General features: G+C 45.7%; 2 protein-coding genes across 2 annotated transcripts in view; one reads left to right on the top strand and one right to left on the bottom strand.

The window, feature by feature from the left end:
• The first annotated feature begins 14,128 nt into the window (after positions 1 to 14,128).
• Positions 14,129 to 17,889, top strand: LOC119307467 (11-beta-hydroxysteroid dehydrogenase A-like). The gene is made up of 6 exons (XM_037583546.1): positions 14,129 to 14,443; positions 15,687 to 15,879; positions 16,445 to 16,530; positions 16,678 to 16,809; positions 16,970 to 17,134; positions 17,228 to 17,889. The coding sequence occupies exons 1-6, from the start codon at positions 14,246 to 14,248 to the stop codon at positions 17,507 to 17,509; spliced, it is 1,056 nt and encodes a 351-aa protein (XP_037439443.1). The 5' UTR covers positions 14,129 to 14,245; the 3' UTR covers positions 17,510 to 17,889.
• A 136-nt stretch (positions 17,890 to 18,025) lies between these two features.
• LOC119307466 (protein ROOT HAIR DEFECTIVE 3 homolog 1-like) overlaps positions 18,026 to 26,645 on the bottom strand; it is a 28,498-nt gene continuing 19,878 nt past the window's right edge. The window contains exons 11-22 of the mRNA XM_037583545.1: positions 22,783 to 22,851; positions 22,622 to 22,713; positions 21,814 to 21,892; positions 21,573 to 21,738; positions 20,734 to 20,858; positions 20,335 to 20,597; positions 20,161 to 20,257; positions 19,917 to 20,075; positions 19,724 to 19,828; positions 19,288 to 19,382; positions 19,104 to 19,200; positions 18,026 to 18,657 (exon numbers count right to left, since the gene is read on the bottom strand). Coding sequence (XP_037439442.1) covers positions 18,298 to 18,657; positions 19,104 to 19,200; positions 19,288 to 19,382; positions 19,724 to 19,828; positions 19,917 to 20,075; positions 20,161 to 20,257; positions 20,335 to 20,597; positions 20,734 to 20,858; positions 21,573 to 21,738; positions 21,814 to 21,892; positions 22,622 to 22,713; positions 22,783 to 22,851 — 1,707 coding nt within the window. The 3' untranslated portion in view covers positions 18,026 to 18,297. The remainder of the gene's footprint in view (positions 18,658 to 19,103; positions 19,201 to 19,287; positions 19,383 to 19,723; positions 19,829 to 19,916; positions 20,076 to 20,160; positions 20,258 to 20,334; positions 20,598 to 20,733; positions 20,859 to 21,572; positions 21,739 to 21,813; positions 21,893 to 22,621; positions 22,714 to 22,782; positions 22,852 to 26,645) is intronic.

The raw sequence follows: 26,645 nt of genomic DNA, 5'->3' as shown, positions 1-26,645 counted from the left end.
AAATCTCATGGCCTCATATGGGCTGGGCAAGGTGTAGACACTGTTTGACTTTGACTAGCATGGGACACGACGCCAGTAGACAGACGTGTCCACCTTATTTTGGCCCGGCCGGCCCCGGTAGACGTTGCGACTGTGACAGCGATGTGTTCATTTCCATGACAAAATGAGTTATTTACAATGGTGTCTGATGAGAGGACTATACACTTCAAATAGTCCTACAAAACCTCCAAAGAAAACAAGTACTCACGGGAATAGAAAGATTTTTCATTGCATCACTGTTACTGAAAGTACAGTACTACTCCCTCCGTTCCCAAATAATTGTCTTTCTAGACATCTCAAATGAACTACAACATACGGATGTATGTAGACATATTTTAGAGTGTAGATTCACTCATTTTGCTCCGTATGTAGTAACTTGTTGAAATATCTAGAAAGACAATTATTTAGGAACGGAGGGAGTAGCATACTAGATTTAGCCAGTTTTTCCCGTGTCCACGTACAGCCCGTTCACGGCTCCGTGTAAGGGTCCGTGTACGTGGCGTGTGCCACGTACGTGGTTTTGCCAACTTTTCCATGGCGCGCGTCCACTTCCGTCCACGACGGCCGTCGGCCACTTTTTTCACGTGTCCACGTACAGCCCGTTCACGGCTCCGTGTAAGGGTCCGTGTACGTGGCGCGTGCCACGTACATGGTTTTGCCCACTTTTCCATGGCGCGCGTCCACTTCCGTCCACGACGGGTGTCGGCCAGTTTTTTCCCGTGTACACGTACAGCCCGTCCACGGGTCCGTGTAAGGGTCCGTGTACGTGGCGTGTGCCACGTACGTGGTGGTTTTGCCCACTTTTCCATGGCGCGCGTGAAGGAAATATGCCCTAGAGGCAATAATAAAGTTATTATTTATTTCCTTATATCATGATAAATGTTTATTATTCATGCTAGAATTGTATTAACCGGAAACATAATACATGTGTGAATACATAGACAAACAGAGTGTCACTAGTATGCCTCTACTTGACTAGCTCGTTAATCAAAGATGGTTATGTTTCCTGACCATGAACAATGAGTTGTTATTTGATTAACGAGGTCACATCATTAGTTGAATGATCTGATTGACATGACCCATTCCATTAGCTTAGCACCTGATCGTTTAGTATGTTGCTATTGCTTTCTTCATGACTTATACATGTTCCTATGACTATGAGATTATGCAACTCCCGTTTGCCGGAGGAACACTTTGGGTGCTACCAAACGTCACAACGTAAATGGGTGATTATAAAGGAGCATTACAGGTGTCTCCAAAGGTAGATGTTGGGCTGGCGTATTTCGAGATTAGGATTTGTCACTCCGATTGTCGGAGAGGTATCTCTGGGCCCTCTCGGTAATGCACATCACATAAGCCTTGCAAGCACTGCAACTAATATGTTAGTTGTGAGATGATGTATTACGGAACGAGTAAAGAGACTTGCCGGTAACAAGATTGAACTAGGTATTGGATACCGACGATCGAATCTCGGGCAAGTAACATACCGATGACAAAGGGAACAACGTATGTTGTTATGCGGTCTGACCGATAAAGATCTTCGTAGAATATGTAGGAGCCAATATGGGCATCCAGGTCCCGCTATTGGTTATTGACCAGAGACGTGTCTCGGTCATGTCTACATTGTTCTCGAACCCGTAGGGTCCGCACGCTTAAGGTTACGATGACAGTTATATTATGAGTTTATGCATTTTGATGAACCGAAGGTTGTTCGGAGTCCCGGATGTGATCACGGACATGACGAGGAGTCTCGAAATGGTCGAGACGTAAAGATTGATATATTGGAAGCCTATATTTGGATATCGGAAGTGTTCCGGGTGAAATCGGGATTTTACCGGAATACCGAGAGGGTTACCGGAACCCCCCGGGAGCTATTTGGGCCATAGTGGGCCTTAGTGGAAAAGAGAAAGGGGCTGCCCTAGATGGGCTGCGCGCCACCCCCTTCCCCTAGTCCTATTAGGACTAGGAGAGGTGGCCGGCCCCCTCCTCCTCTTTTCCCCTCCGAGGAATCCTAGTTGGACTAGGATTGGAGGGGGAATCCTACTCCCAGTGGGAGTAGGACTCTCCTGCGCCTCCCCCCTTGGCCGGCCAGCCTCCCCTCCTCTCCTCCTTTATATACGGAGGCAGGGGCACCTCTAAACACACAAGTTGACACAAGTTGATCCACGTGATCGATTCCTTAGCCGTGTGCGGTGCCCCCTGCCACCATATTCCTCGATAATACTGTAGCGGAGTTTAGGCGAAGCCCTGCTGCTGTAGTTCATCAAGATCGTCACCACGCCGTCGTGCTGACGAAACTCTTCCCCGACACTTTGCTGGATCGGAGTCCGGGGATCGTCATCGAGCTGAACGTGTGCTCGAACTCGGAGGTGCCGTAGTTTCGGTGCTTGATCGGTTGGATCGTGAAGACGTACGACTACTTCCTCTACGTCGTGTCATTGCTTCCGCAGTCGGTCTGCGCTGGGTACGTAGACAACACTCTCCTCTCGTTGCTATGCATCACATGATCCTGTGTGCGCGTAGGAAAATTTTTGAAATTACTACGAAACCCAACACGACCCGCATCTCCATAACACTCGACCCAAAATAGGAAGAAGCGCTCATCCAGTTCCTCCGTGAGAACTGGGACATTTTTGCATGGAAGCCCGCTGACATGCCAGGTGTTCCCAGGGGACTGGCTGAGCATCGCCTAAGAGTCGACTCGTCTGCAAAACCAGTCAAAGAGCATCTTCGGCGGTCCGCCGTCCAGAAGAGAAAGGCCATCGGTGAAGAAGTGGCTCGACTGTTGGCGGCAGGATTTATCCGAGAGATATACCACTCCGAGTGGCTCGCTAATGTCGTCATGGTTCCTAAGAAGGACAAGTCGCTCCGAATGTGCATTGATTTCAAGCACATCAACCGGGCCTGCCCGAAAGATCACTTTCCTCTCCCTCGCATAGATCAAATTGTTGACTCGACCGCGGGATGCGAGAGGTTGTCTTTTTTAGATGCTTACTCCGGGTACCACCAGATCCGTCTGTACGGGCCCGATGAGGTAAAAACAGCTTTCATCACTCCATTCGGGTGCTTCTGCTATATCACCATGCCATTCGGCCTCAAGAATGCCGGAGCCACTTTTATGCGAATGATTCAGAAGTGTCTACTCACCCAAATCAGTCGGAATGTGGAAGCTTATATGGATGATATGAAGGAAATATGCCCTAGAGGCAATAATAAAGTTATTATTTATTTCCTTATAATCATGATAAATGTTTATTATTCATGCTAGAATTGTATTTTCCGGAAACATAATACATGTGTGAATACATAGACAAACAGAGTGTCACTAGTATGCCTCTACTTGACTAGCTCGTTAATCAAAGATGGTTATGTTTCCTAACCATGAACAATGAGTTGTTATTTGATTAACGAGGTCACATCATTAGTAGAATGATCTGATTGACATGACCCATTCCATTAGCTTAGCACCTGATCGTTTAGTATGTTGCTATTGCTTTCTTCATGACTTATACATGTTCCTACGACTATGAGATTATGCAACTCCCGTTTACCGGAGGAACACTTTGGGTACTACCAAACGTCACAACGTAAATGGGTGATTATAAAGGAGTACTACAGGTGTCTCCAATGGTCGATGTTGGGTTGGCGTATTTCGAGATTAGGATTTGTCACTCCGATTGTCGGAGAGGTATCTCTGGGCCCTCTCGGTAATATACATCACATAAGCCTTGCAAGCATTACAACTAATATGTTAGTTGTGAGATGATGTATTACGGAACGAGTAAAGAGACTTGCCGGTAACGAGATTGAACTAGGTATTGGATACCGACGATCGAATCTCGGGCAAGTAACATACCGATGACAAAGGGAACAACGTATGTTGTTATGCGGTCTGACCGATAAAGATCTTCGTAGAATATGTAGGAGCCAATATGGGCATCCAGGTCCCGCTGTTGGTTATTGACCGGAGACGTGTCTCGGTCATGTCTACATTGTTCTCGAACCCGTAGGGTCCGCACGCTTAAGGTTACGATGACAGTTATATTATGAGTTTATGCATTTTGATGTACCGAAGGTTGTTCGGAGTCCCGGATGTGATCACGGACATGACGAGGAGTCTCGAAATGGTCGAGACATAAAGATTGATATATTGGAAGTCTATGTTTGGACATCGGAAGTGTTCCGGGTGAAATCGGGATTTTACCGGGTTACCGGGAGGTTACCGGAACCCCCCGGGAGCCATATGGGCCATCATGGGCCTTAGTGGAAAGGAGAAAGGGGCAGCCCAAGGGGGCTGCGCGCCTCCCCCCTTCCCCTAGTCCTATTAGGACTAGGAGAGGTGGCCGGCCACCCCTCTCCATCTTTCCCCCTTGGGAATCCTAGTTGGAATAGGATTGGGGGGGGGAGTCCTACTCCCGGTAGGAGTAGGACTCCTCCTGCGCCACCTCCTCCTGGCCGGCGCCTCCTCCCTCCCTTGGCTCCTTTATATACGGAGGCAGGGGCACCTCTAAACACACAAGTTGACACAAGTTGATCCACGTGATCTATTCCTTAGCCGTGTGCGGTGCCCCCTGCCACCATATACCTCGATAATACTGTAGCGGAGTTTAGGCGAAGCCCTGCTGCTGTAGTTCATCAAGATCGTCACCACGCCGTCGTGCTGACGAAACTCTTCCCCGACACTTTGCTGGATCGGAGTCCGGGGATCGTCATCGGGCTGAACGTGTGCTCGAACTCGGAGGTGCCGTAGTTTCGGTGCTTGATCGGTTGGATCGTGAAGACGTACGACTACTTCCTCTACGTCGTGTCATCGCTTCCGCAGTCGGTCTGCGTTGGGTACGTAGATAACACTCTCCCCTCGTTGCTATGCATCACATGATCCTGTGTGCGCGTAGGAAATTTTTTGAAATTACTACGAAACCCAACAGTGGCATCCGAGCCAGGTTATTGATGTTGATGTTATATGCACGAGTAGAACACAAGTGAGTTGTGGACGATACAAGTCATACTGCCTACCAGCATGTCATATTTTGGTTCGGCGGTATTGTTGGACGAGACGACCCAGACCAACCTTACGCGTACGCTTACGCGAGACCGGTTCCCTCGACGTGCTTTGCACAGAGATGGCTTGCGGGCGACTGTCTCTCCAACTTTAGTTGAACCAAGTATGGCTACGCCCGGTCCTTGCGAAGGTTAAAACGGAGTCTATTTGACAAACTATCGTGGTGGTTTTGATGCGTAGGTGAGATTGGTTCTTACTTAAGCCCGTAGCAGCCACGTAAAACATGCAACAACAAAGTAGAGGACGTCTAACTTGTTTTTGCAGGGCATGTTGTGATGTGATATGGTCAAAGCATGATGCTGAATTTTATTGTATGAGATGATCATGTTTTGTAACCGAGTTATCGGCAACTGGCAGGAGCCATATGGTTGTCGCTTTATTGTATGCAATGCAATCGCGATGTAATGCTTTACTTTATTACTACGGTAGTGATAGTCGTGGAAGCATAAGATTGGCGAGACGACAACGATGCTACGATGGAGATCAAGGTGTCGCGCCGGTGACGATGGTGATCATGACGGTGCTTCGGAGATGGAGATCACAAGCACAAGATGATGATGGCCATATCATATCACTTATATTGATTGCATGTGATGTTTATCCTTTTATGCATCTTATCTTGCTTTGATTGACGGTAGCATTATAAGATGATCTCTCACTAAATTATCAAGAAGTGTTCTCCCTGAGTATGCACCGTTGCCAAAGTTCGTCGTGCCCAGACACCACGTGATGATCGGGTGTGATAAGCTCTACGTCCATCTACAACGGGTACAAGCCAGTTTTGCACACGCAGAATACTCAGGTTAAACTTGACGAGCCTAGCATATGCAGATATGGCCTCGGAACACGAAGACCGAAAGGTCGAGCGTGAATCATATAGTAGATATGATCAACATAATGATGTTCACCGATGAAACTACTCCATCTCACGTGATGATCGGACATGGTTTAGTTGATTTGGATCACGTGATCACTTAGAGGATTAGAGGGATGTCTATCTAAGTGGGAGTTCTTAAGTAATATGATTAAATTGAACTTAAATTTATCATGAACTTAGTCCTGGTAGTATTTTGCAAATCATGTTGTAGATCAATAGCTCGCGTTGTTGCTTCCCTGTGTTTATTTTGATATGTTCCTAGAGAAAATTGTGTTGAAAAATGTTAGTAGCAATGTTGCGGATTTGATCCGTGGTCTGAGGTTAAATCCTCATTGCTGCACAGAAGAATTATGTCCTTAATGCACCGCTAGGTGACAGACCTATTGCAGGAGCAGATGCAGAAGTTATGAACGTCTGGCTAGCTCAATATGATGACTACTTGATAGTTTAGTGCACCATGCTTAACGGCTTAGAATCGGGACTTCAAAGACGTTTTGAACGTCATGGACCATATGAGATGTTCCAGGAATTGAAGTTAATATTTCAAGCAAATACCCGAGTTGAGAGATATGAAGTCTCCAACAAGTTCTATAGCTAAAAGATGGAGGAGAATTGCTCAACTAGTGAGCATGTGCTCAGATTGTCTGGGTACTTCAATCGCTTGAATCAAGTGGGAGTTAATCTTCCAGATAAGATAGTGATTGACAGAATTCTCTAGTCACCATCACCAAGTTAGTAGAACTTCGTGATGAACTATAGTATGCAAGGGATGATGAAAATGATTCCCGAGCTCTTCGTGATGTTGAAATCAACGAAGGTAGAAATCAAGAAAGAGCATCAAGTGTTGATGGTTGACAAGATCACTAGTTTCAAGAAAAGGGCAAAGGGAAAGAAAGGGGAACTTCAAGTAGATTGACAAGCAAGTTGTCACTCCCACGAAGAAGCCCAAAGCTGAACCAAAGCCTGAAACTGAGTGCTTACACTGCAAAGGAAATGGTCACTGGAAGCGGAACTACCCTAAATATTTGGTGGATAAGAAGGATGGCAAAGTGAAAAAGGGTATATTTGATATACAGGTGTTTGATGTGTGCTTTACTAGTGTCTATAGCAACCCCTCGGTATTTGGTACTGGTTCAGTTGCTAAGAGTAGTAACTCGAAACGGGAGTTGCAGAATAAACAGAAACTAGTTAAGGGTGAAGTGATGATGTGTGTTGAAAGTAGTTTCAAGATTGATATGATCATCATCGCACACTCCCTATTCTTTCGGGATTAGTGTTGAACCTAAATAAATGTTATTTGGTGTTTGCGTTGAGCATGAATATGATTTGATCATGTTTATTGCAATACGGTTATTCATTTAAGTAAGAGAATAAACTGTTGTTCTATTTACATGAATAAAACCTTATATGGTTACACACCCAATGAAAATGGTTCATTGGATCTCGATCGTAGTGATACACATATTCATAATATTGATGCCAAAAGATGCAAAGTTAATAATGATAGTGCAACTTATTTGTGGCACTACCGTTTGGGTCATATCGGTGTAAAGCGCATGAAGAAACTCCATAAAGATGGATTTTCGGAATCACTTGGTTATGAATCACTTGATGCTTGCGAACCATGCCTCATGGGCAAGATGACTAAAACTCCGTTCTCCAGAACAGTGGAGCGAGCAACTGACTTATTGGAAATAATACATACTGATGTATGCGATCCGATGAGTGTTAAGGCTCGCGGCGGGTATCGTTATTTTTGACCTTCACAGATGATTTGAGCAGATATGGGTATATCTACTTGATGAAACATAAGTCTGAAATAGTTGAAAGGTTCAAAGAATTTCAGAGTGAAGTGGAAAAATCATCGTAACAAGAAAATAAAGTTTCTGCGATCTGATCACGGAGACAAATATTTGAGTTACGAGTTTGGTCTTCAATTAAAACAATGTGGAATAGTTTCACAGCTCACGCCACCTGGAACACCACATCGTTATGGTGTGTCCGAACGTCGTAACCGCACTTTATTTGATATGGTGCGATCTATGATATCTCTTTACCACTATCGTTTTGGGGTTATGCATTAGAAACAGCTGCATTCACGTTTTAAAATAGGGCACCATCTAAATCCGTTGAGACGACACTGTATGAACTATGGTTTAGCAGTAAACCTAAAGCTGTTGTTTCTTAAAGTTTGGGGCTGCGATGCTTATGTGAAAAAGTTTCATCCTGATAAGCTCGAACCCAAATCGGAGAAGTGCGTCTTCATAGAATACCCAAAGGAAATTGTTGGGTACACCTTCTATCACAGATCCGAAGGCAAGACATTCGTTGCTAAAATGGATCCTTTCCAGAGAAGGAGTTTCTCTCGAAAGAAGTGAGTGGGAGGAGAGTAGAACTTGATGAGGTAATTATACCTTCTCCCTTATTGGAAAGTAGTTCATCACATAAATCAGTTCCAGTGATTCCTACACCAATAAGTGAGGAAGTTAATGATGATGATCATCAAACTTCAGATCAAGTTACTACCAAACCTCGTAGGTCTTCCAGAGTAAGATCCGCACCAGAGTGGTACGGTAATCATGTTCTGGAAGTCATGTTACTAGACCATGATGAACCTACGAACTATGAGGAAGCAATGATGAGCCCAGATTCCACGAAATGGCTTGAGGCCATGAAATCTGAGATATGATCCATGTATGAGAACAAAGTGTAGACTTTGATTGACTTGCCCGATGATCGGTGAGTCATTAAGAATAAATGGATCTTCAAGAGGAAGACGGACGTTGATAGTAGTGTTACTATCTACAAAGCTAGACTTGTCGAAAAAGGTTTTTGACAAAGTTCAAGGTGTTGAATACGATGAGATTTTCTTACTCGTATCGATGCTTAAAAGTTTGTCCGAATCATGTTAGCAATTGCCGCATTTTATGATTATGAAATTTGGCAGATGGATGTCAAAACTGCATTCCTGAATGGATTTCTGGAAGAAGAGTTGTATATGATGCAACCGGAAGGTTTTGTCGATCCAAAGGGAGCTAACAAAGTGTGCAAGCTCCAGCGATCCATTTATGGACTGGTGCAAGAATCTCGGAGTTGGAATATACGCTTTGATAAGTTGATCAAAGCATATAGTTATTGTACAGACTTACAGTGAAGCCTGTATTTACAAGAAAGTGAGTGGGAGCACTACAACATTTCTGATAAGTATATGTGAATGACATATTGTTGATCGGAAATAATGTAGAATTATTCTGCAAAGCATGTAAGGATACTTGAATAAAAGTTTTTCAAAGAAAGACCTTGGTGAAGCTGCTTACACATTGAGCATCAAGATCTATATAGATAGATGAAGACGCTTGATAAGATTTTTTCAATGAATACATACCTTGATAAATTTTTGAAATAGTTCAAAATGGAACAGTCAAAGAAGGAGTTCTTGCCTGTGTTGCAAGGTGTTAAGTTGAGTAAGACTCAAAGCCCGACCACGGCAGAAAATAGAAAGAGAATGAAAGTCATTCCCTATGCCTCAGTCATAGGTTCTATAAAGTATGCCATGCTGTATACCAGATCTATTGTATGCCATACCACTGAGTTTGGCAAGGGAGTACAATAGTGATCTACGAGTAGATCACTGGAGAGCGGTCAAAATTGTCCTTAGTGGAATAAGGATATGTTTCTCGATTATGGAAAAAGGTTCGTCGTAAAAGGTTACGCCGATGCAAGTTTGACACTAATCTAGATGACTCTAAGTCTTGATCTAGATACATATTGAAAGTGGGAGCAATTAGCTAGAGTAGCTCCGTGCAGAGCATTGTAGACATAGAATTCGCAAAATACTTACGGATCTGTATATGACATACCCGTTGACTAAGATTCTCTCACAAGCAAAACATGATCACACCTTAGTACTCCTTGGGTGTTAATCACATAGCGATGTGAACTAGATTACTGAATCTAGTAAACCCTTTGGGTGTTGGTCACATAGCGATGTGAACTATGGGTGTTAATCACATGGTGATATGAACTATTGCTGTTAAATCACATGGCGATGTGAACTAGATTATTGACTCTAGTGCAAGTGGGAGACTGAAGGAAATATGCCCTAGAGGCAATAATAAAGTTATTATTTATTTCCTTATATCATGATAAATGTTTATTATTCATGCTAGAATTGTATTAACCGGAAACATAATACATGTGTGAATACATAGACAAACAGAGTGTCACTAGTATGCCTCTACTTGACTAGCTCGTTAATCAAAGATGGTTATGTTTCCTGACCATGAACAATGAGTTGTTATTTGATTAACGAGGTCACATCATTAGTTGAATGATCTGATTGACATGACCCATTCCATTAGCTTAGCACCTGATCGTTTAGTATGTTGCTGTTGCTTTCTTCATGACTTATACATGTTCCTATGACTATGAGATTATGCAACTCCCGTTTGCCGGAGGAACACTTTGGGTGCTACCAAACGTCACAACGTAACTGGGTGATTATAAAGGAGCATTACAGGTGTCTCCAAAGGTAGATGTTGGGTTGGCGTATTTCGAGATTAGGATTTGTCACTCCGATTGTCGGAGAGGTATCTCTGGGCCCTCTCGGTAATACACATCACATAAGCCAAGCATTACAACTAATATGTTAGTTGTGAGATGATGTATTACGGAACGAGTAAAGAGACTTGCCGGTAACGAGATTGAACTAGGTATTGGATACCGACGATCGAATCTCGGGCAAGTAACATACCGATGACAAAGGGAACAACGTATGTTGTTATGCGGTCTGACCGATAAAGATCTTCGTAGAATATGTAGGAGCCAATATGGGCATCCAGGTCCCGCTATTGGTTATTGACCGGAGACGTGTCTCGGTCATGTCTACATTGTTCTCGAACCCGTAGGGTCCGCACGCTTAAGGTTACGATGACAGTTATATTATGAGTTTATGCATTTTGATGTACCGAAGGTTGTTCGGAGTCCCAGATGTGATCACGGACATGACGAGGAGTCTCGAAATGGTCGAGACATAAAGATTGATATATTGGAAGTCTATGTTTGGACATCGGAAGTGTTTCGGGTGAAATCGGGATTTTACCGGGTTACCGGGAGGTTACCGGAACCCCCCGGGAGCCATATGGGCCATCATGGGCCTTAGTGGAAAGGAGAAAGGGGCAGCCCAAGGGGGCTGCGCGCCTCCCCCCTTCCCCTAGTCCTATTAGGACTAGGAGAGGTGGCCGGCCACCCCTCTCCCTCTTTCCCCCTTGGGAATCCTAGTTGGAATAGGATTGGGGGGGGGGAGTCCTACTCCCGGTAGGAGTAGGACTCCTCCTGCGCCACCTCCTCCTGGCCGGCGCCTCCTCCCCCCCTTGGCTCCTTTATATACGGAGGCAGGGGCACCTCTAAACACACAAGTTGACACAAGTTGATCCACGTGATCTATTCCTTAGCCGTGTGCGGTGCCCCCTGCCACCATATACCTCGATAATACTGTAGCAGAGTTTAGGCGAAGCCCTGCTGCTGTAGTTCATCAAGATCGTCACCACGCCGTCGTGCTGACGAAACTCTTCCCCGACACTTTGCTGGATCGGAGTCCGGGGATCGTCATCGGGCTGAACGTGTGCTCGAACTCGGAGGTGCCGTAGTTTCGGTGCTTGATCGGTTGGATTGTGAAGACGTACGACTACTTCCTCTACGTCGTGTCATCGCTTCCGCAGTCGGTCTGCGTTGGGTACGTAGACAACACTCTCCCCTCGTTGCTATGCATCACATGATCCTGTGTGCGCGTAGGAAAATTTTTGAAATTACTACGAAACCCAACAGCGTCCACTTCTGTCCACGACGGCCGTCGGCCACTTTTTTCCCGTGTCCACGTACAGCCCGTTCATGGCTCAGTGTAAGGGTCCGTGTATGTGGCGTGTGCGACGTACGTGGTTTTCCCACTTTTCCATGGCACGCGTCCACTTCCGTCCACGACGGCCGTCAGCCACTTTTTTCCCGTGCATGTTTAATCCTAATCTAGGTTGTGCACTACTACGTCTCCAAGGTCCAAGATAGCAGGTATTAATTTGCATGGTTGGCTTTGCTTCCAAGGGAAGCCAACCCCTCGACGGACAAGCCCACCGGTATTAAACTTTGGCCATCACCTCACGTCCCGCTCCTCCCCTGCTGCCCATCACCTCACTACACCACCAATCTGGACAGTGACACATGATTAGGGCTCCTTTGATCCAACGGGAACTTATACTATGTTTTCTTGGAAAGATTTAATTAGATCGTCCTTAGAAATGCTTCCTATATTTTTTCTTATATAGGCTCCATTTGTTTTCGAAGGGAAGACATACCTCCGGCTCAAAGTACAAAGTTTGACCAAGTTTTTAGGAAAAAATATCAATAAATATAATACCAAATTAGTATCGTCAAATCCATAATAAAATAAGATTTATATTATTTTTGGTATCATAGTTGTTGGTGGTTTCTCATATAAACTATGCACCATTTGACTTGATCCAAAAGTTATACGCATCTCTTTTGAGAATGGAGAAAGTACGATTGAAATACTCGGGAGAAATTTGTACGGGTTGATATGTGCACTCTATTCTGAACAAGAATAATATTCATTGGCTCAAACCTCTGGGCACTTTTTTTTTTTTTGCATCAAGCACTCTTTGCCTTGATTTCCTAATTTCAAGATGACATGTTACTGCAATTCTATTTTCTTTTCAAACACATGAACACAGCAGCACTATACGGTATTTCCGCAAAAAAAGAAAACCACTATACGGTAGCTAGACAACTCGCTTATGAGACCACAGCACAATTAAATGAAAGGAACATGGTGATCATGGCGTAGAGAGACCCGGAAAACGGGGGTGAGGGCACGGAGAGTGGCGACATGTTTCATCAGTGATTATAGCTACAGTACCAATTGTGTGTAACTAATTATCAGCGCATTTACGGTGTTACCTATAACCTGATTTTTTTTTCCCTGATACAAAGACACACAATTCTGTTATGCGTATTGGAAAATGGAAATTAACTTTCGCTCTCAGGCACCAATGCTCCTGGTGCCAAAAATATTTTCCACTTTTTTTTGTTGAAACAAGACAAAATATTTTTCATTTTCATTGATTAAGAAAGAAGGTTTTAGACAAATTTCCGCGAAACGAGGTACAAAGGACTACTCTCACGACATTACATTACTCAAGCGCGTGGCACTGACAAGTGACAAGGGCCCAGAGCCGAGCCTCCTCATTTATCCTCGCGAAGACGATCGTCGCTGTGACAACGGAGTTAGAGAAGACCCTAGCATTGCTCTCTTTTCAAAATCTCCCAGACACAAGCATGAACAAGGAGGCGTGGGCATTTCTCTGGTTTCCATGAACAATCACATTTTTGTCCACCAATATCGAGTTGAAGCCTCAATTCGCCAGCTCCTCACCACATCAGCATGTAGGTCAATCCACATAGCAATCTCGGTCCAGACCCGTTGGGGGAACCTGCACTGGAAGAGAATGTGCATGAAGTCTCCTGCAGTTGCTTGCAAAGCAGGCAAAGGTTACAGTTCTGCCACCCACGGCATTGCAAAAGATCAGCCGTCCACACTCTATGTTTGAATTATGAACCAAGCAAAACATTTGCATTTCGATGGCGCTCACCTCTTCCACTTTTTTTAGGCTTGTCGAAAATCACCAAAAGAATTGACACATGTGTAGTAGTCTACATGTTTGTTGAACTAATATTTTTTTATAAAATAATTCTGACGGATATTGCATGTCCCGATATAAGCCAGGTCGGTTCTGTACAAGTTTAAATCAGCCTTTTCGACCCCTGCTGCTTTGTATTTTTGTATTTTGAAACTTTCTGCATGCATGATTTTTTACTATTACTATAAATTTCGAAAATTATTTTCATGCACTAGGAGCACTAGTGCTTGAGTGCCAAAAGGCTGCTTTAACATTTTTTTAAAATGTTTAGATGGAAAATATATATTTTAATACTACTAATACATTTTCTTTTTGGGTTGAATACTGCATTTCTATGGGCCTGTACCCCCACCCACTCATCAATTCCCTCTCAACCCCTCAACTCCACACACGGGCACATAGGCGGCCGGAGCCATAAATAAATAGACACCGGCCACGAGCTCCCCATCTCCACCACCAGTCCACCACCACCTGAGCTACAGCCACCCAACATCTTCTTCTCCGGCAGGCAGGGCAGCGGAAAGGAGGAGAGCCGCCATTGGCGAAGCTTGGGAAAGCATGGCGAGACAAGCCCTGACGAACGGGTTCCTCAGCGGCTTCATGCACGTGGGGCTGGCGCTGGTGCTCCTCGCCTACCTCCCCGTCGCCTTCCTCTGCCGCCTCGTCTACAGGCTGCTGATTAGGCCCTTCGCCGCCGGCGAGGACCTCCGCGGCAAGGTCGTGCTCATCACCGGCGCCTCCTCCGGCATCGGCGAGGTCAGTAAAGCCTGCCTCCCCCTAGGCTCTTGTACGTAGTACTCCTACAGTCGTTCTCGACTTCCCGTTGCGCAGGTCATTCATGGCTTGGGTTCCACCCATGCAGTAAGATCTAAACCCATCCGTCAGTGTTTGACCATTCCCTGCATGTGCGTGCATGCGTACATATGTACGCGGTACATATGTCATATGTACGTGTTGGTTTGTACTCGCCACCCTTTTACAGTTTGGCTGCTGCAACTATCTCGACCGAAAATTATAGGTTAATTGTTTCTGTTCCATACTTCCATTGCTGGCACACCCCTTGTCAAATTATTGGTGGTTCAGATTAATTGGAGTTTTTTTTTTAAGTTTGCGGGTAGTTTTTTTTTTCTAAAATTTTGAAGTCTGGTTCTCTTTCGCGTTGGTTTGCTTTTTTGTTCTGTAATAGGTACCACGTGAGAGTGATTTGACGATGATAGCTCGTAGAGACTTTGTTCTGGCCCTTTGGGACCCCATTTAGATTTCATGTACACTTAGAGGAACGCTGGTTAGCAGCAGGCATGATCACCGATTTATTTTTATCATTCTGAAAATGTTGTTCGAACATCTCTCTTATGGAACGTTGTGCCGTAGCGAAAATAGCGTTTCTCTGTGGCGGTCTGGCCCACGGTTTCCATAATCCACTACCACGTGTGAACATCTTCTCCAGCGGCTTTCCTCTTTTCGGATAGCGACATTCAAAACCCGAATATTTTAGCAAACATTAAATTGCACGCCATATTAGTAGTAAAACACAAACTGAATAAAAAACCACTCATAGGATAGATAAACAAAGAAGAATTGTTATACGTGCGCAGAAGCTGCAGGAAGAATATAAGGAGAGGGGAATGATACAGGAACAACAAACGGGTGATAGGAGTATATATATACCACCTTGAAGGCTTGAAAGCTTCCGGTAGCTTGCGTAGTACCAGGAGTACAGTATCAATTGCTGATGCAGTGAGTAATTCCCTGGCCGGGCAGGGCAGCGCAGTAGTATTGAATTCTCACCGTCCACCCCATAAATCCTGGAGCATGGGCACCAGTCCTGCCCGTCGCATCAGCCTCCTGGAAACCTGCGAGCAGCGGCAGCTCTCGTGCCGCTGCATGTGGCTCTGCAGTCACCGGCCGGAGTAAATATAAAGGAGAGCCTCACTCAATTATAAGGCGGTGGTCATGAATGAATTCTTTACAAATTTTGGTTTGTGATTTGGATGTGCAGCACCTGGCTTACGAGTACGCGAGGAAAGGCGCGTGCGTGGCGCTGGTGGCCCGGACGGAGATCGCGCTGCGCGCCGTGGCCAAGACGGCGCGGGAGCTGGGCGCGCCGGACACGCTGGTGGTGCCGGCGGACATCACCAACGTGGAGGAGGCCAAGCGGGCCGTCGAGGAGACCCTCGCCCACTTCGGCAAATGTAAGTACTACTCCACGATCAGCCCGGCCTGTTAATCTCAGCGTACGGCACCTGACAGCAAGCTCTCAGATAACGACGGAGTACGAATATATATACATGCATTACTATGGTTATTATTATACTATTATTATTGGGAGTCCCTAGAATTCATCTAGATGAGATATACACGCACATCTTATAGCATCACTTTCAATGGCCATAAAGGTGAATGAGACATAACTAGAACTCAGTTAAATGAGTTCCAGCAAAACCAATTATTATTAGTTAAAGCAAATCACTTTCCAGAGCAGTGATGCATGTGAGGTTGTCCATGTCCAGTCCGGCTGATAGGAATGTACCCCAGCTACTTACGGTTGTTTGCACCGATCAGGTGTTGAGTGAGTGAGTGCGTGGTCGTAGTCGGTTCAGCTTGCTAATTCATGTCCGTCCGTCCGAGTACTTTACTTACTAAGATGAACGTACCGCACGGAGCATATATAATGGCTAGCAAAAAATGGCACTACTCCAGTGAGTTTCACTTCAGCTGCTAATAGTTCCTGCCTCGCTGGATTCTGCATGCATGCAGTGAATCACCTGGTGGCTAACGCGGGCGTGTGGTCCAGCTGCTTCTTCGAGGAGATCACCAACGTATCCGCCTTCCAGAACGTCATGGTAAGCAACCACCCCATTCACTTGAGAAACAAACAACACAAAATCCACGGTTAATTTCCTCATTAGCTACCTTGTAAACAAGTTTATTTATACCAAGTAATCATGTTCTTAATTTCTCCACCATACGTACCGCGTACGTGTACGCAGGATCTCAACTTCTGGGGCGCGGTGTACCCGACCTACTTCGCGCTGCCCTACCTGAAGGCCAGCCGCGGCAACATCGTGGTCACCGCCTCCGTGGCCGGCAGGGTCCCGGTGGCGCGGATGAGCTTCTACAACGTACGTAAACGCAACGTAACCCCAGATTTGAATTGAATTACCGCAATAAATTCGGGATCGGCAGCTCACCGAACATCTCTTTATCGATCGCTGCGTACGTGTCACATGAGAAGGAATTAACGCTCCGGTCGGTGGATGGATGTACTCCATTGCATTGCAGGCGAGCAAGGCCGCGGTGATCCGGTTCTACGAGACGCTGCGGGCGGAGCTGGGCCCGCACGTCCGCGTCACCATCCTCATGCCGGGCTACGTCGTCTCCAACCTCACCATGGGCAAGGGCGTCCAGAAGGACGGCAACGTCGGCTTCGACGAGGAGGCCCGCGACGTACGCACACACCCCAACCATTACATTCATAGCATGATCGATAGGTTAGCTTATTATTGATGATGGATGGGCCGGCCGGTGACGGGATTGCAGATAAACGTGGGGCCGCTGCCGGTGGGGAAGACGGAGACGCTGGCGGAGGTGGTGGTGGCGAGCGTGCGGCGGGGCGACAGCTACGTGACGTGGCCCGGGTGGTACTGGCCGTTCCACATGGTGATGTGCGCCGCGCCGGAGCTCGTCGACTGGTTCTCCAGGGCCTTCTACGTCTCCAAGTCCAGCGACAAGGACGGCGACACGCTCAGCAAGAAGATCCTCATGGCCGTCGGCGGCAACAAGTTCTACCCCAAGAACATCCGCTCCTCCCAGCCCCAATAAGCCATCACCCGAATCCCGATCGACACTAAGCCAGCCATGCATGCGCGCATGCACCAAATGTATGCTTGGTTGGCTTGGCACCAAAGTATAGCAGTGGCCAGTGGTGTGCATGCATAGCACTCTCGTTTTTTCTTCTTTTTTCTTTCTTTCAGTGTGATGTGATCGTGATGTGAGTCCATACGATGTGAGATCTGTTGTATTGGTGGTACACAACACATGCGGTGTTGCAAAGAGGGGTGCCTCCTCTAAATGACCGTCTGTTGTTGCTTATACTGACGAAAAAGCATGAGAGAGACAGGTTGTTCGTGGATGACTGCTTCTCCCGGTCACCATAATTTGTGTCTATACAATGGTACGTACCGGCGATGGCCAACTCGGTAGCTTTACTGTGCTGACATGCCTTCCCAAGTCCCTTGAGAAACCTGGTTCTCACAAGCATTAATTAATATCAAGGCATATGTCATGAAAAAAGAATGGGCGTTTTCCTTCAAAAAAGTAAAGAATTGACATCAGGACTACGGCAAAAATATGGTTCATAATCTTGTCACTGGAGTCTGGGCATGCCCTACGTGTCAACGCAAGTAGCTTCCTCTATGCTTGTATATATAGTTCTATACACGCTGATGAAATGTCATATGGTGTCCACTCTACAGATTATAACCTTCCTTACAAAATTGCAAGAGAGAGAAAGGGTGCTACATTATTCTCTCCGGGTATATATATACTCGCCAAGATCGTTTGCTATATGCATTCAGTCGGGGGAAGAAGACGCTCAGACACCCCCGGGATCACACTATGGAGTAAGCACTGCTGGACTCGTTGTCAGGCTCTACTGCTCGTCTTGGTTTCTGCTCCTCTGCCACCTTGCGGGGTGACGCCTTGGGTGACGGCGGCGAGGAGTGTGATGGGGACGATACCGATCTGCGCACCGGGCTCGGCGGCGTGTGTAGCCTCCGCAGCTCGCTCATCGAGCTTTTGGGGCTCAGGAGTAGCGGGGGTGGCGGTTGCTGTGCCTCCGGAGCTTCTGCTGCCGGAGGGCGGTGCTGCTGCCCTTGTTGTTGCGGCGGCTGCTGATCAGTTGCGACTTTGTTTAGAAGATTCTGCAGAGTGGGTAGTAGTTTTGCTGAAACAGATAGGATCCCGGGAACCTGCAGAGTAACATCAATTTAATCTATGTGTTCATGAAGATGAAGAGGATTCAGTTCAATTTGTCACAAGCTTATTTCAGAATAAACAGAGTTAAAGCTAACCAATAGGTCTCTTCTGTCCTCCTAAAATGGGCTATTCAATGTTAGGAACAACTGATTTTAGGAGCATAGAAACCCATGCCTCGTAATTTTTACTTGTTCTATAAAGTACTCTAGCTCAATAGACAATGCAATTTTCTGGTCTCTAAACTCGTGCTTCCTCCACAATATGTTGCTTTCTGATGAAACATAACCAGTCATCAAAAGATGTATAGTGAGTACGAAATTAATAGACATTCTGTGCATTTTTTCAACACACCTTCTGCACAGATGATTTCACGATAGCATTGTACAACAAGAAAAATACTACTACTACATTCCATTTTAACAAATGTTCAACATCTTACCATTCCATTTTGGAATTCTCTGCCAATATCTAGCTGCACTGCTAAAGCTCTGACAAGTAAATAACCCACAAATAGCAAGAACATGTATATGGGATTCCTGCACAGCAGAACAAGAATGACAGCACCATGTTAATAGTTTTTAGTTTGTGTAAGAAACCCCTGCACATACTATTGAGTTAAGTACCTCAGAAGCATCATGATCTCATCAAAACCAAGAACCGCCATAGCAACCAGCGCCCAAGGAGGAGGTAGTCTGCCATTACTGCGCCTGTGAGCTTGCTGGAGTGAGATAAAAAAAAGTTCAAGTCAAAGACAATACAATTGGAATCTATTTCACCCGCTAGAAAATATAAGGCATCATCAGAAAATAAAAATCGAATCCAGCCTGACAATCATAAATGATCCAGTTTATGGAGGGGGAGCAATAATTCCTTCAAACAGAAGGATTCTCTAATGCAACTATAGAGGTACTCTAAAGCTCTTCTAAATGCAAAGGCATCACACCTGCCATAGTTCCTCAAAAGAGTTATTCTACAGAAATAAATAATTGGCTAGCACAGTATCTCTGAATATTAAATACACTACAAGAGACCAAAACTATGTATTAAATAAATTCAAACCTGCGTTGATACTGCTTGTGTAATGGTGAACTCAGTTTCTGATTGGAACTGCTTCCACACTGACTTGCACTGAGCTGGAGTAATAAGCGTATGCTTTGGATGAACCTGTTTCAGTTGTTTGGTAAAGTGATGGATTCTCGGTATAAGCAATTCCACTTTTTGCTGCATGAATAACAAATAAACACTAAACTACCTCTTCCCAGCTAGTTGAAGCAAGCGGGTCACTGGAAGAAGCACTTGAACTCTTTGACGCAACAGAACCATCTAGAAGTGTGGAAATCAGAATGTTTTCAATCCTATCTGGCTTGTCATCCCAGCGAATGACGGCTAATACAGACAGAAGTTTGAGAGCCTGCAATGTAAGTGTAACAGCACTTAACAATAAAACAAAGGGATATATTGTTTGTCATCATGTTAGAAAGGCGAGAATCCTGTACAGCAGATCGAGCCTCCTTTGCTATTGCACGAACATCTTCCTTTCCTGTCCAGGTCCTTGGCATTGAGTCCTTGTCATGACTAAACACCACTGTGAACCTGGCAATAACAAGGAACTTTATCAGAAGGTTATAATATTGATTGGTACATGGAACAAGCAATAAGTATTTCTGTACCTTTCCTTCATATGCATCAAAATTTTGCTAGCTTCTTCTTTAGCCTTATTTTCCACAATGCTTTGACCATAATCCCTTAATTTTGACACCATTTCTTCTGAGAATTCGCTTCCCATTTCAAACCCAGAAAGGGCTTTAAAAACCTCTGGCAGGATGGCCTGTGTCTCACGTTTATAGAGGCTTTCTATTGATGACCAAGTTGTTTGGCCGGCGGCATCAAAAAGAGATTCCACAGGTTCAACAAGTGCTTTTCTTAGTTTCTCCTGAAAGTATACATAACTTAAATTATGACCACGAGGTAACCAAATGCTATAGCAAGTGCCAAAAATATGCAGAAGCGAAGTATGTGCAGAGAAACTAATAAAAAAAAAAAACCTTCTCTAGGTTTCCATACTTAACCTTAGCATGATTTGTTAGTTCTGTTAGCTTGCTTTCACGAACTGAAAGTGCATGGTCTTCAATATCACGCCGAACTTTCTCTAGGATTTTAGAGTAGTCCCAATCCGCCTGCTTGATTACAGAATCTAGAATATGAAGACTTGTCAGATTGCAGTTTCGGTATGAAGGGGCTGGTATTCCAAAGAAACAGACAAAATTGCCTTCCCAAATTGCATATCTTACAGGCACATGAAGTAGATAGGACAGACCCGGTGCATAAAAGCTCCCACACAAGGTGGGGTCTGGGGAGGGATTATAGGAACCTAGTCTTACCCCTGCAAAGTGCAATGCAGAGAGGCTGGTTCGAACCCAGGACCTCTTGGCACAAGTGGGGAGGACTTCCCCACTGTGCCAGGCCTGCCCTCAGGCACATGAAGTAGATACAGGGATAAAAATGTAATACCAGAACAATAAGGTACACTGGCTAACCCAATGTACTTGGACTTCAAACATCACACTACTTCAATACAGGGAGCATATGATGGCTTGGAAGTTAGATTTATGGGAATCTCAGGATTGCTGGGAATCCTAACCGCAGAAATGAGATAGCAATAAGAATGTGGTGGGAATATCAGATAACTTCCTATTTCAAAGGGAATGCAAAACTCCTAAATCCCAGAAACTTGTTCCTCCCATAATCTAATATTGCTAACTACTCTAGGTTCTTATTGGATTACCCTCTGATTCCAGGGAAGCCAAGCGACATTCTAGTTACCAATCCCCATCAATGTAGTCCTTGAATAAATTCTACATCATTAGGAAAATAATATTTATACAAATTATCAAGCGTGCAAATTTACCTGCGCACCCTTGATTAAATTCACTGAGAGAGGATTCAGTAGTTTCTCGAACAGATGCTGCGAAACCTTTACCACTCTCAAGAGATTGATTAAGGCCGGTTTTAAATTTTTCAAGAGCCTTGGTACGTAGATGACTCAAATTTTTCTGGAATGCAGGCTGGACAAGCTGCAAAGAATATGGGACAAAATAAGTGAAATGAAGGGGAAGGCGTAACAATGCCTATGTACAATAGCACCTTACATTCAGTATTCTAGATTCCAGCAGTTGCCGTTTGGCCTTCCTAACAGCTTCATCAAAATAGACAGCTTCTTTGTCATACCTGACAAATAATGATGCACCTTAGTTTTATTCGTCAACATTAGTTTCCGTTTTTTTAGATAAAAATCAACATCAGTTTCCTGTTATCACAAAATATAGGGAATTCACAAAGGCCAAGATAGACAGTCAAATAACAACTTCTAGATTCAATGCCAGTACTTCGGTGATTGGATCACAGAGACGAGAAAGACACCAGCAATTTTATATGCAATTTAAAAAAAAGGAGGCAGAGTAAGAAATGTATATTCTGTAATAATCTTGAAACAGTAGATCACCAATTTTTTCAGTGTTCAGTACCAAAGTATGTGCCCTAAATAGTGATAAAGTGTCTCATTTTTGCGACATTGTATGGTTCGGTGGCAGAGTTTTTAGATCTAGTAGAGATGAATTGTTGCTTCAGGGGTGGTTGCTTTGATTCAGAAAATTTTGTATTTTTCTCCGTTTTCTGAGCCAAACTCTGCCTTGTCAGTTGAATGAAATGAAAGGGGCCCCTTAACTAAAAAAACAGAGGCAAACCAATATTATTTCTTATATAAATATCCCAGTACTCACATTAACCATATGTCAAGAGTGCTGGAAATTTTAGAGATTTTCTTTGCGAAGTGCAACATGTTTATCAATCTACTGGTAGATGCATAGAACATACAATGAACTTTGTGCGGTCGCAAGGACCGAGAATCATGTTGAACAAACCACCAGGATGAACAACTAAAATAACACGCAGGCTTACTCTTCCATGTGGACCTCCACAATAGATCCAAGTTTTTTCCCAAAACCGAGTACTGAACCAGCCTGTACATCATTCTCCAAATCTAGCCATTCCTAAAGATCACAAACATATTAGCGAAAGCGAAACATCCATGAGTATTAAATGATAAGTGAAGTTCTTACAGCATCCGAGGTTAGGCAGCCAAACCTCTCATTTGCAATTTCATCACAGCGAACAGTAGCAACCATTACCTTGCATGATGAAGCAAATGGAATAAATCAACAAGTAGCAAGTTTGGGTCGTTTCTTCTGTTGGTGGTGCTTCACTTCAGCATAACGTAGGTTCGTAATCACAGCAAACAATTATAACTGATGATGTTTGACATGTTCCGTTTCAACTGTTGACAAATACCTAGTCTGCCGCTGAATGAGTCCTACTCCTGTTCTATGGGGTCTGCAAGGCATCTATCTATGTGCTCACACAACTAGCGCATGTAATTCTCTCTCCCTACACAAAATATGACTATCATGGTACCAGATTAATCCCAGATCCTGCCATGGCTCCCAAGTAGGGCCCGTCGCGGCCACAGCCATCTCTGCCCTTTCACGCCCTGCAACCCACCTCCTTCCCGCTGCTCTTCTCCCTCTCTCCTTCCAGTTTCGCGGCGTGAACAGGTCATGACCGTCGTGCTCGACCTCCACACTAGGCCATACTCCACATGGAAAGAAGCTCATGGAGCTCCTCGTGTCCAGCTACAACGTCGGCGATCACATCAACACCGATGCGGAGCTGCAGCTCGCCGACAACATATGTGATGAGGACATCCCTACCACTGTTACACCCACAACCCCTGCCGCTCACATGTTCAACTTAGAGCAAGACAAAGACAAGTCACTAGAGCTCACGCACACCAATTAAATTATCAGGTACTTCCATTTCTCGGAACTAATTGTAATGTTCACGAGAATATGATACTGCCTAAACTACATATGTTTGTATTGCTCAGGAATGAAGGGACTAGCATGGACAATGGGACGAGCATTAGAGCACGATCAAGCATAGAGATGAAGGAGAGTGCTTGGGGAAAGACAATGAAGCCTCAAGTGGAGATTTAAGAACTAGGAGCTACCATGATGACACATGAAAACATGGATGAGATATACAAGATGAGACTTCATATTTTCGTTCATAGCTGATGTAAGGGATCGAGGACAGGGCACACCATACACTCCAGGCTGGTGCAGCTGGTCGAGCACCGAGGATGCCAGGAGCATCGCAAAGGGAGCGTCGTGTCAAATGGCATGTGCCATGCCTGAACCATGCCAGCCCAGGGGCAAGGACCTGCTTTCTATGGAGATGGATCGGGGCACCAAATCCACTGTGGATGATGGAGCGCTTGCGCTTAGTTCGACGAGGGTGGGCTTGGCAAGCCATAGGAATTGTGCCCGCCATGGCTTGGCATGGGTGTGGAGGAAACACCATGTGTGCCAGACGACGGGAAGCCAGCAGCCAACGAGCCACATATAGAGAGCAACGCCAACTTGGACGTCAACCCGTTGGAGGAGCATGTTCTACACGTCGACGAAAGAAATCTGCGGTGTCTTTGTCTGGATGATCTTCTCCAACATCTGATGATGCTGGTGCTGGTCGCCGATGAGAACAAGGACGAGGAATCGAAGATTGATGCGCCAATGTCGTGCCGTGTGTCGGCGATGGACTTGAGGTGAGCGCAAGAGCCCTTGGTGCCTTGCACATGCTGGTACAACTTTGACGTTAGATGAAGCACACGGGTGCGCTTGTTGTTAAGGGAGACGGACTCAACTACAACCCATGTCTGGCGCGTGGACTTGGAAGTGTCCATGACCATGGTGACCAACTCCGCAGAGATGGTGACGTAGATCCAAGACCTGCGGATGAGATTGACAAGCCACTACTCGTTGTTACCGGGCTTTGCATCCGCGTCAATATTAAGGTTGGCGTTGTAGCTTGAGATGAGGAGCTCCATGAGCCCCTTTCATGTGGAGTAGTTGTGGAGAGAGAAAGAGAGAAGGAGAGAGAGAAAGGGAGGGAGGGAGGGAGAGAGAGGGAGAGGATTACATGCACTAGATCCTAGCATTGCATGAGAGAGAGATGGAGGGAGGACTGCATGCACTGATCCTAGCATTGCATGAGCATGTTTGTGTTTTATATTTATGATGCCTTTTGGTTTTCTGTATTTGGCATTTGGCCTCCCTTCTGTACTTGTATATATGACGGCTTTGGCCTCCAGATAATACTAAGTTGCTATTCCTAACATGGTATCAGAGCCCTAGAATTTTTTTTCTCGCACGCGCAACTCGTGCTCTTCCGATCCAATTTCTTGCGGCGGCCGTCGCGCTTGTATATATTGCTGCCGCTCCTTTGCTATACCCATGTTCCTGATCTGTTGTGTGTTTGTCCACGTCAGGACACCATCAATCGTTGGCCGCCGCCACCTCGATTCATCTGCCTTCGTCCAGATTGAGTCACCAAATCAATTCCATCTCCTCCGGGTGCATACTGTCGTCCACGTCCACCCGATTCCGCCAAAGATTGGCCGCCGGTTCTTGCTGCCGTCCGCCGGTCCGCCCAGGTTGCCATCCGCGTTCGTCCATTTCCGCCCAAGATCGGCCGCCGGTTCCCGTGCTATATTGACCGCTGACCGCCGGTTCCCGTGCTCGATCGGTCGCCGGCCACAAGATCCATCTCACGCGCGTGCTTTGACTGCAGGGACGTGAATCAATCCACCTATGCATGTCTGTGTGCGTGCGTGCTCCCTGCATGGCCCACTCTACTTTGGGCTGCTGGTGGGCGGCCGGGCTACTCTGCCAGGTAGCCCGATTCGTTATGTTGCGGCTTCAGTTCTGTTGTTGTCTAAAAAAAGAGTAAAAAAAGGTACACTGCTTTCGCTAGGTACGCGTCTCCCACGTTGCCCAATGTTTTTCGACGGTATTCCGTACATTGATCCTGTCTCACACATGCGCCTTCTCTCGGTGCTTGGTGCTCGTCCGCTTGGAGATGGTGGTTGTCGCTCTACTTCGACACCTTTTGCGAGTTCCATCGGTGCTGCTGGCCGCTCTACAACGACTGCTTCAGTAGTTGCACCGCCTCCTTTAGCCGCTTCTCTGCATGGCATTGGTCGTTCTACATCGACTCTCTTGGCTTCTTCTGCCGGCTATGTTGGTCGTTCTTCATCGAGTATTCTCACGACTTCCGCACCTGGTGATTGTAGCCCTACGCCGACTCCCTTAACGAGTTCTGCACCCGGTGGTGACCGCACTATGTCGGATTCTGTCGTGGCTTCTACCCACGGTTGTAGCCGCTCCACGTCGACTCATTCTATGTCGACTCACCACATAGCCTCCACGGGTGATGGCAACCGCTCTTTGTCGGCAGGTGGTTCTACCTCGACCTCTAACATTGTATCCCTGCCTGCGCATGAGATTGCGCAACTCCAATGCCTTTTTGCTGCTTGGGATTCTTTACCGACAGGTTCTATAGGTTCTGCGCCTGAGTTTTGCATTGAGAGACCACCTTCTACTCATTCAGGTACATCCTCATTGATTCTTGATACTGGAGTGTCTTTTCATATGACTTATGATTCTTTGACTTTGACCTCCATTCGACCTATTGAGTCTCAGCACATCCACCTTTCATGTTCCCTCTGTTGCTCATGTTCCTCAACATAGCATACAGCTCTTTTCAGGTAGTCAGATTGTTGACTCTCGTTGTAGCGTCAATCCCGACTTTGGTTCATGTTCTGTTCAGGACCATCGCACAGGCGCTCTGCTTGGTGTTGGCCCCGACGCCGTGATGGTCTCTCGGAGCTTGACTGACTTCGTCTTCCCTTTGATGCCGCCGCCGCGGTCTCGCGGCCCTGTTGCTGCATCTGCTAGCTCTTTTCAGCAGTGGCATCATCGCCTTGGCCATTTATGTGATTCTCATCTCTCGTCTTTAGTTCATCGTGGTATTCTGGGACCTGTATCCGGTAACGCTTCGTTGGACCGTCTGGGTTGTAGGCCTGGTA

Source organism: Triticum dicoccoides, chromosome 5B (genome assembly GCF_002162155.2).
Source record: "Triticum dicoccoides isolate Atlit2015 ecotype Zavitan chromosome 5B, WEW_v2.0, whole genome shotgun sequence".
NCBI lineage: Eukaryota > Viridiplantae > Streptophyta > Magnoliopsida > Poales > Poaceae > Triticum > Triticum dicoccoides.
The sequence above is the reverse complement of the archived record's forward strand: the minus strand, read 5'-3'. Positions and strand labels throughout refer to the sequence as shown.

Coding starts and splice junctions, on each gene's coding strand:
- LOC119307467 (XM_037583546.1), top strand. CDS start 14,246: ATGGCGAGACAAGCCCTGACGAACGGGTTCCTCAGCGGCTTCATGCAC. Junction 14,444..15,686: donor CCTCCTCCGGCATCGGCGAG/GTCAGTAAAGCC, acceptor TTGGATGTGCAG/CACCTGGCTTACGAGTACGC. Junction 16,531..16,677: donor CCGCCTTCCAGAACGTCATG/GTAAGCAACCAC, acceptor ACGTGTACGCAG/GATCTCAACTTCTGGGGCGC.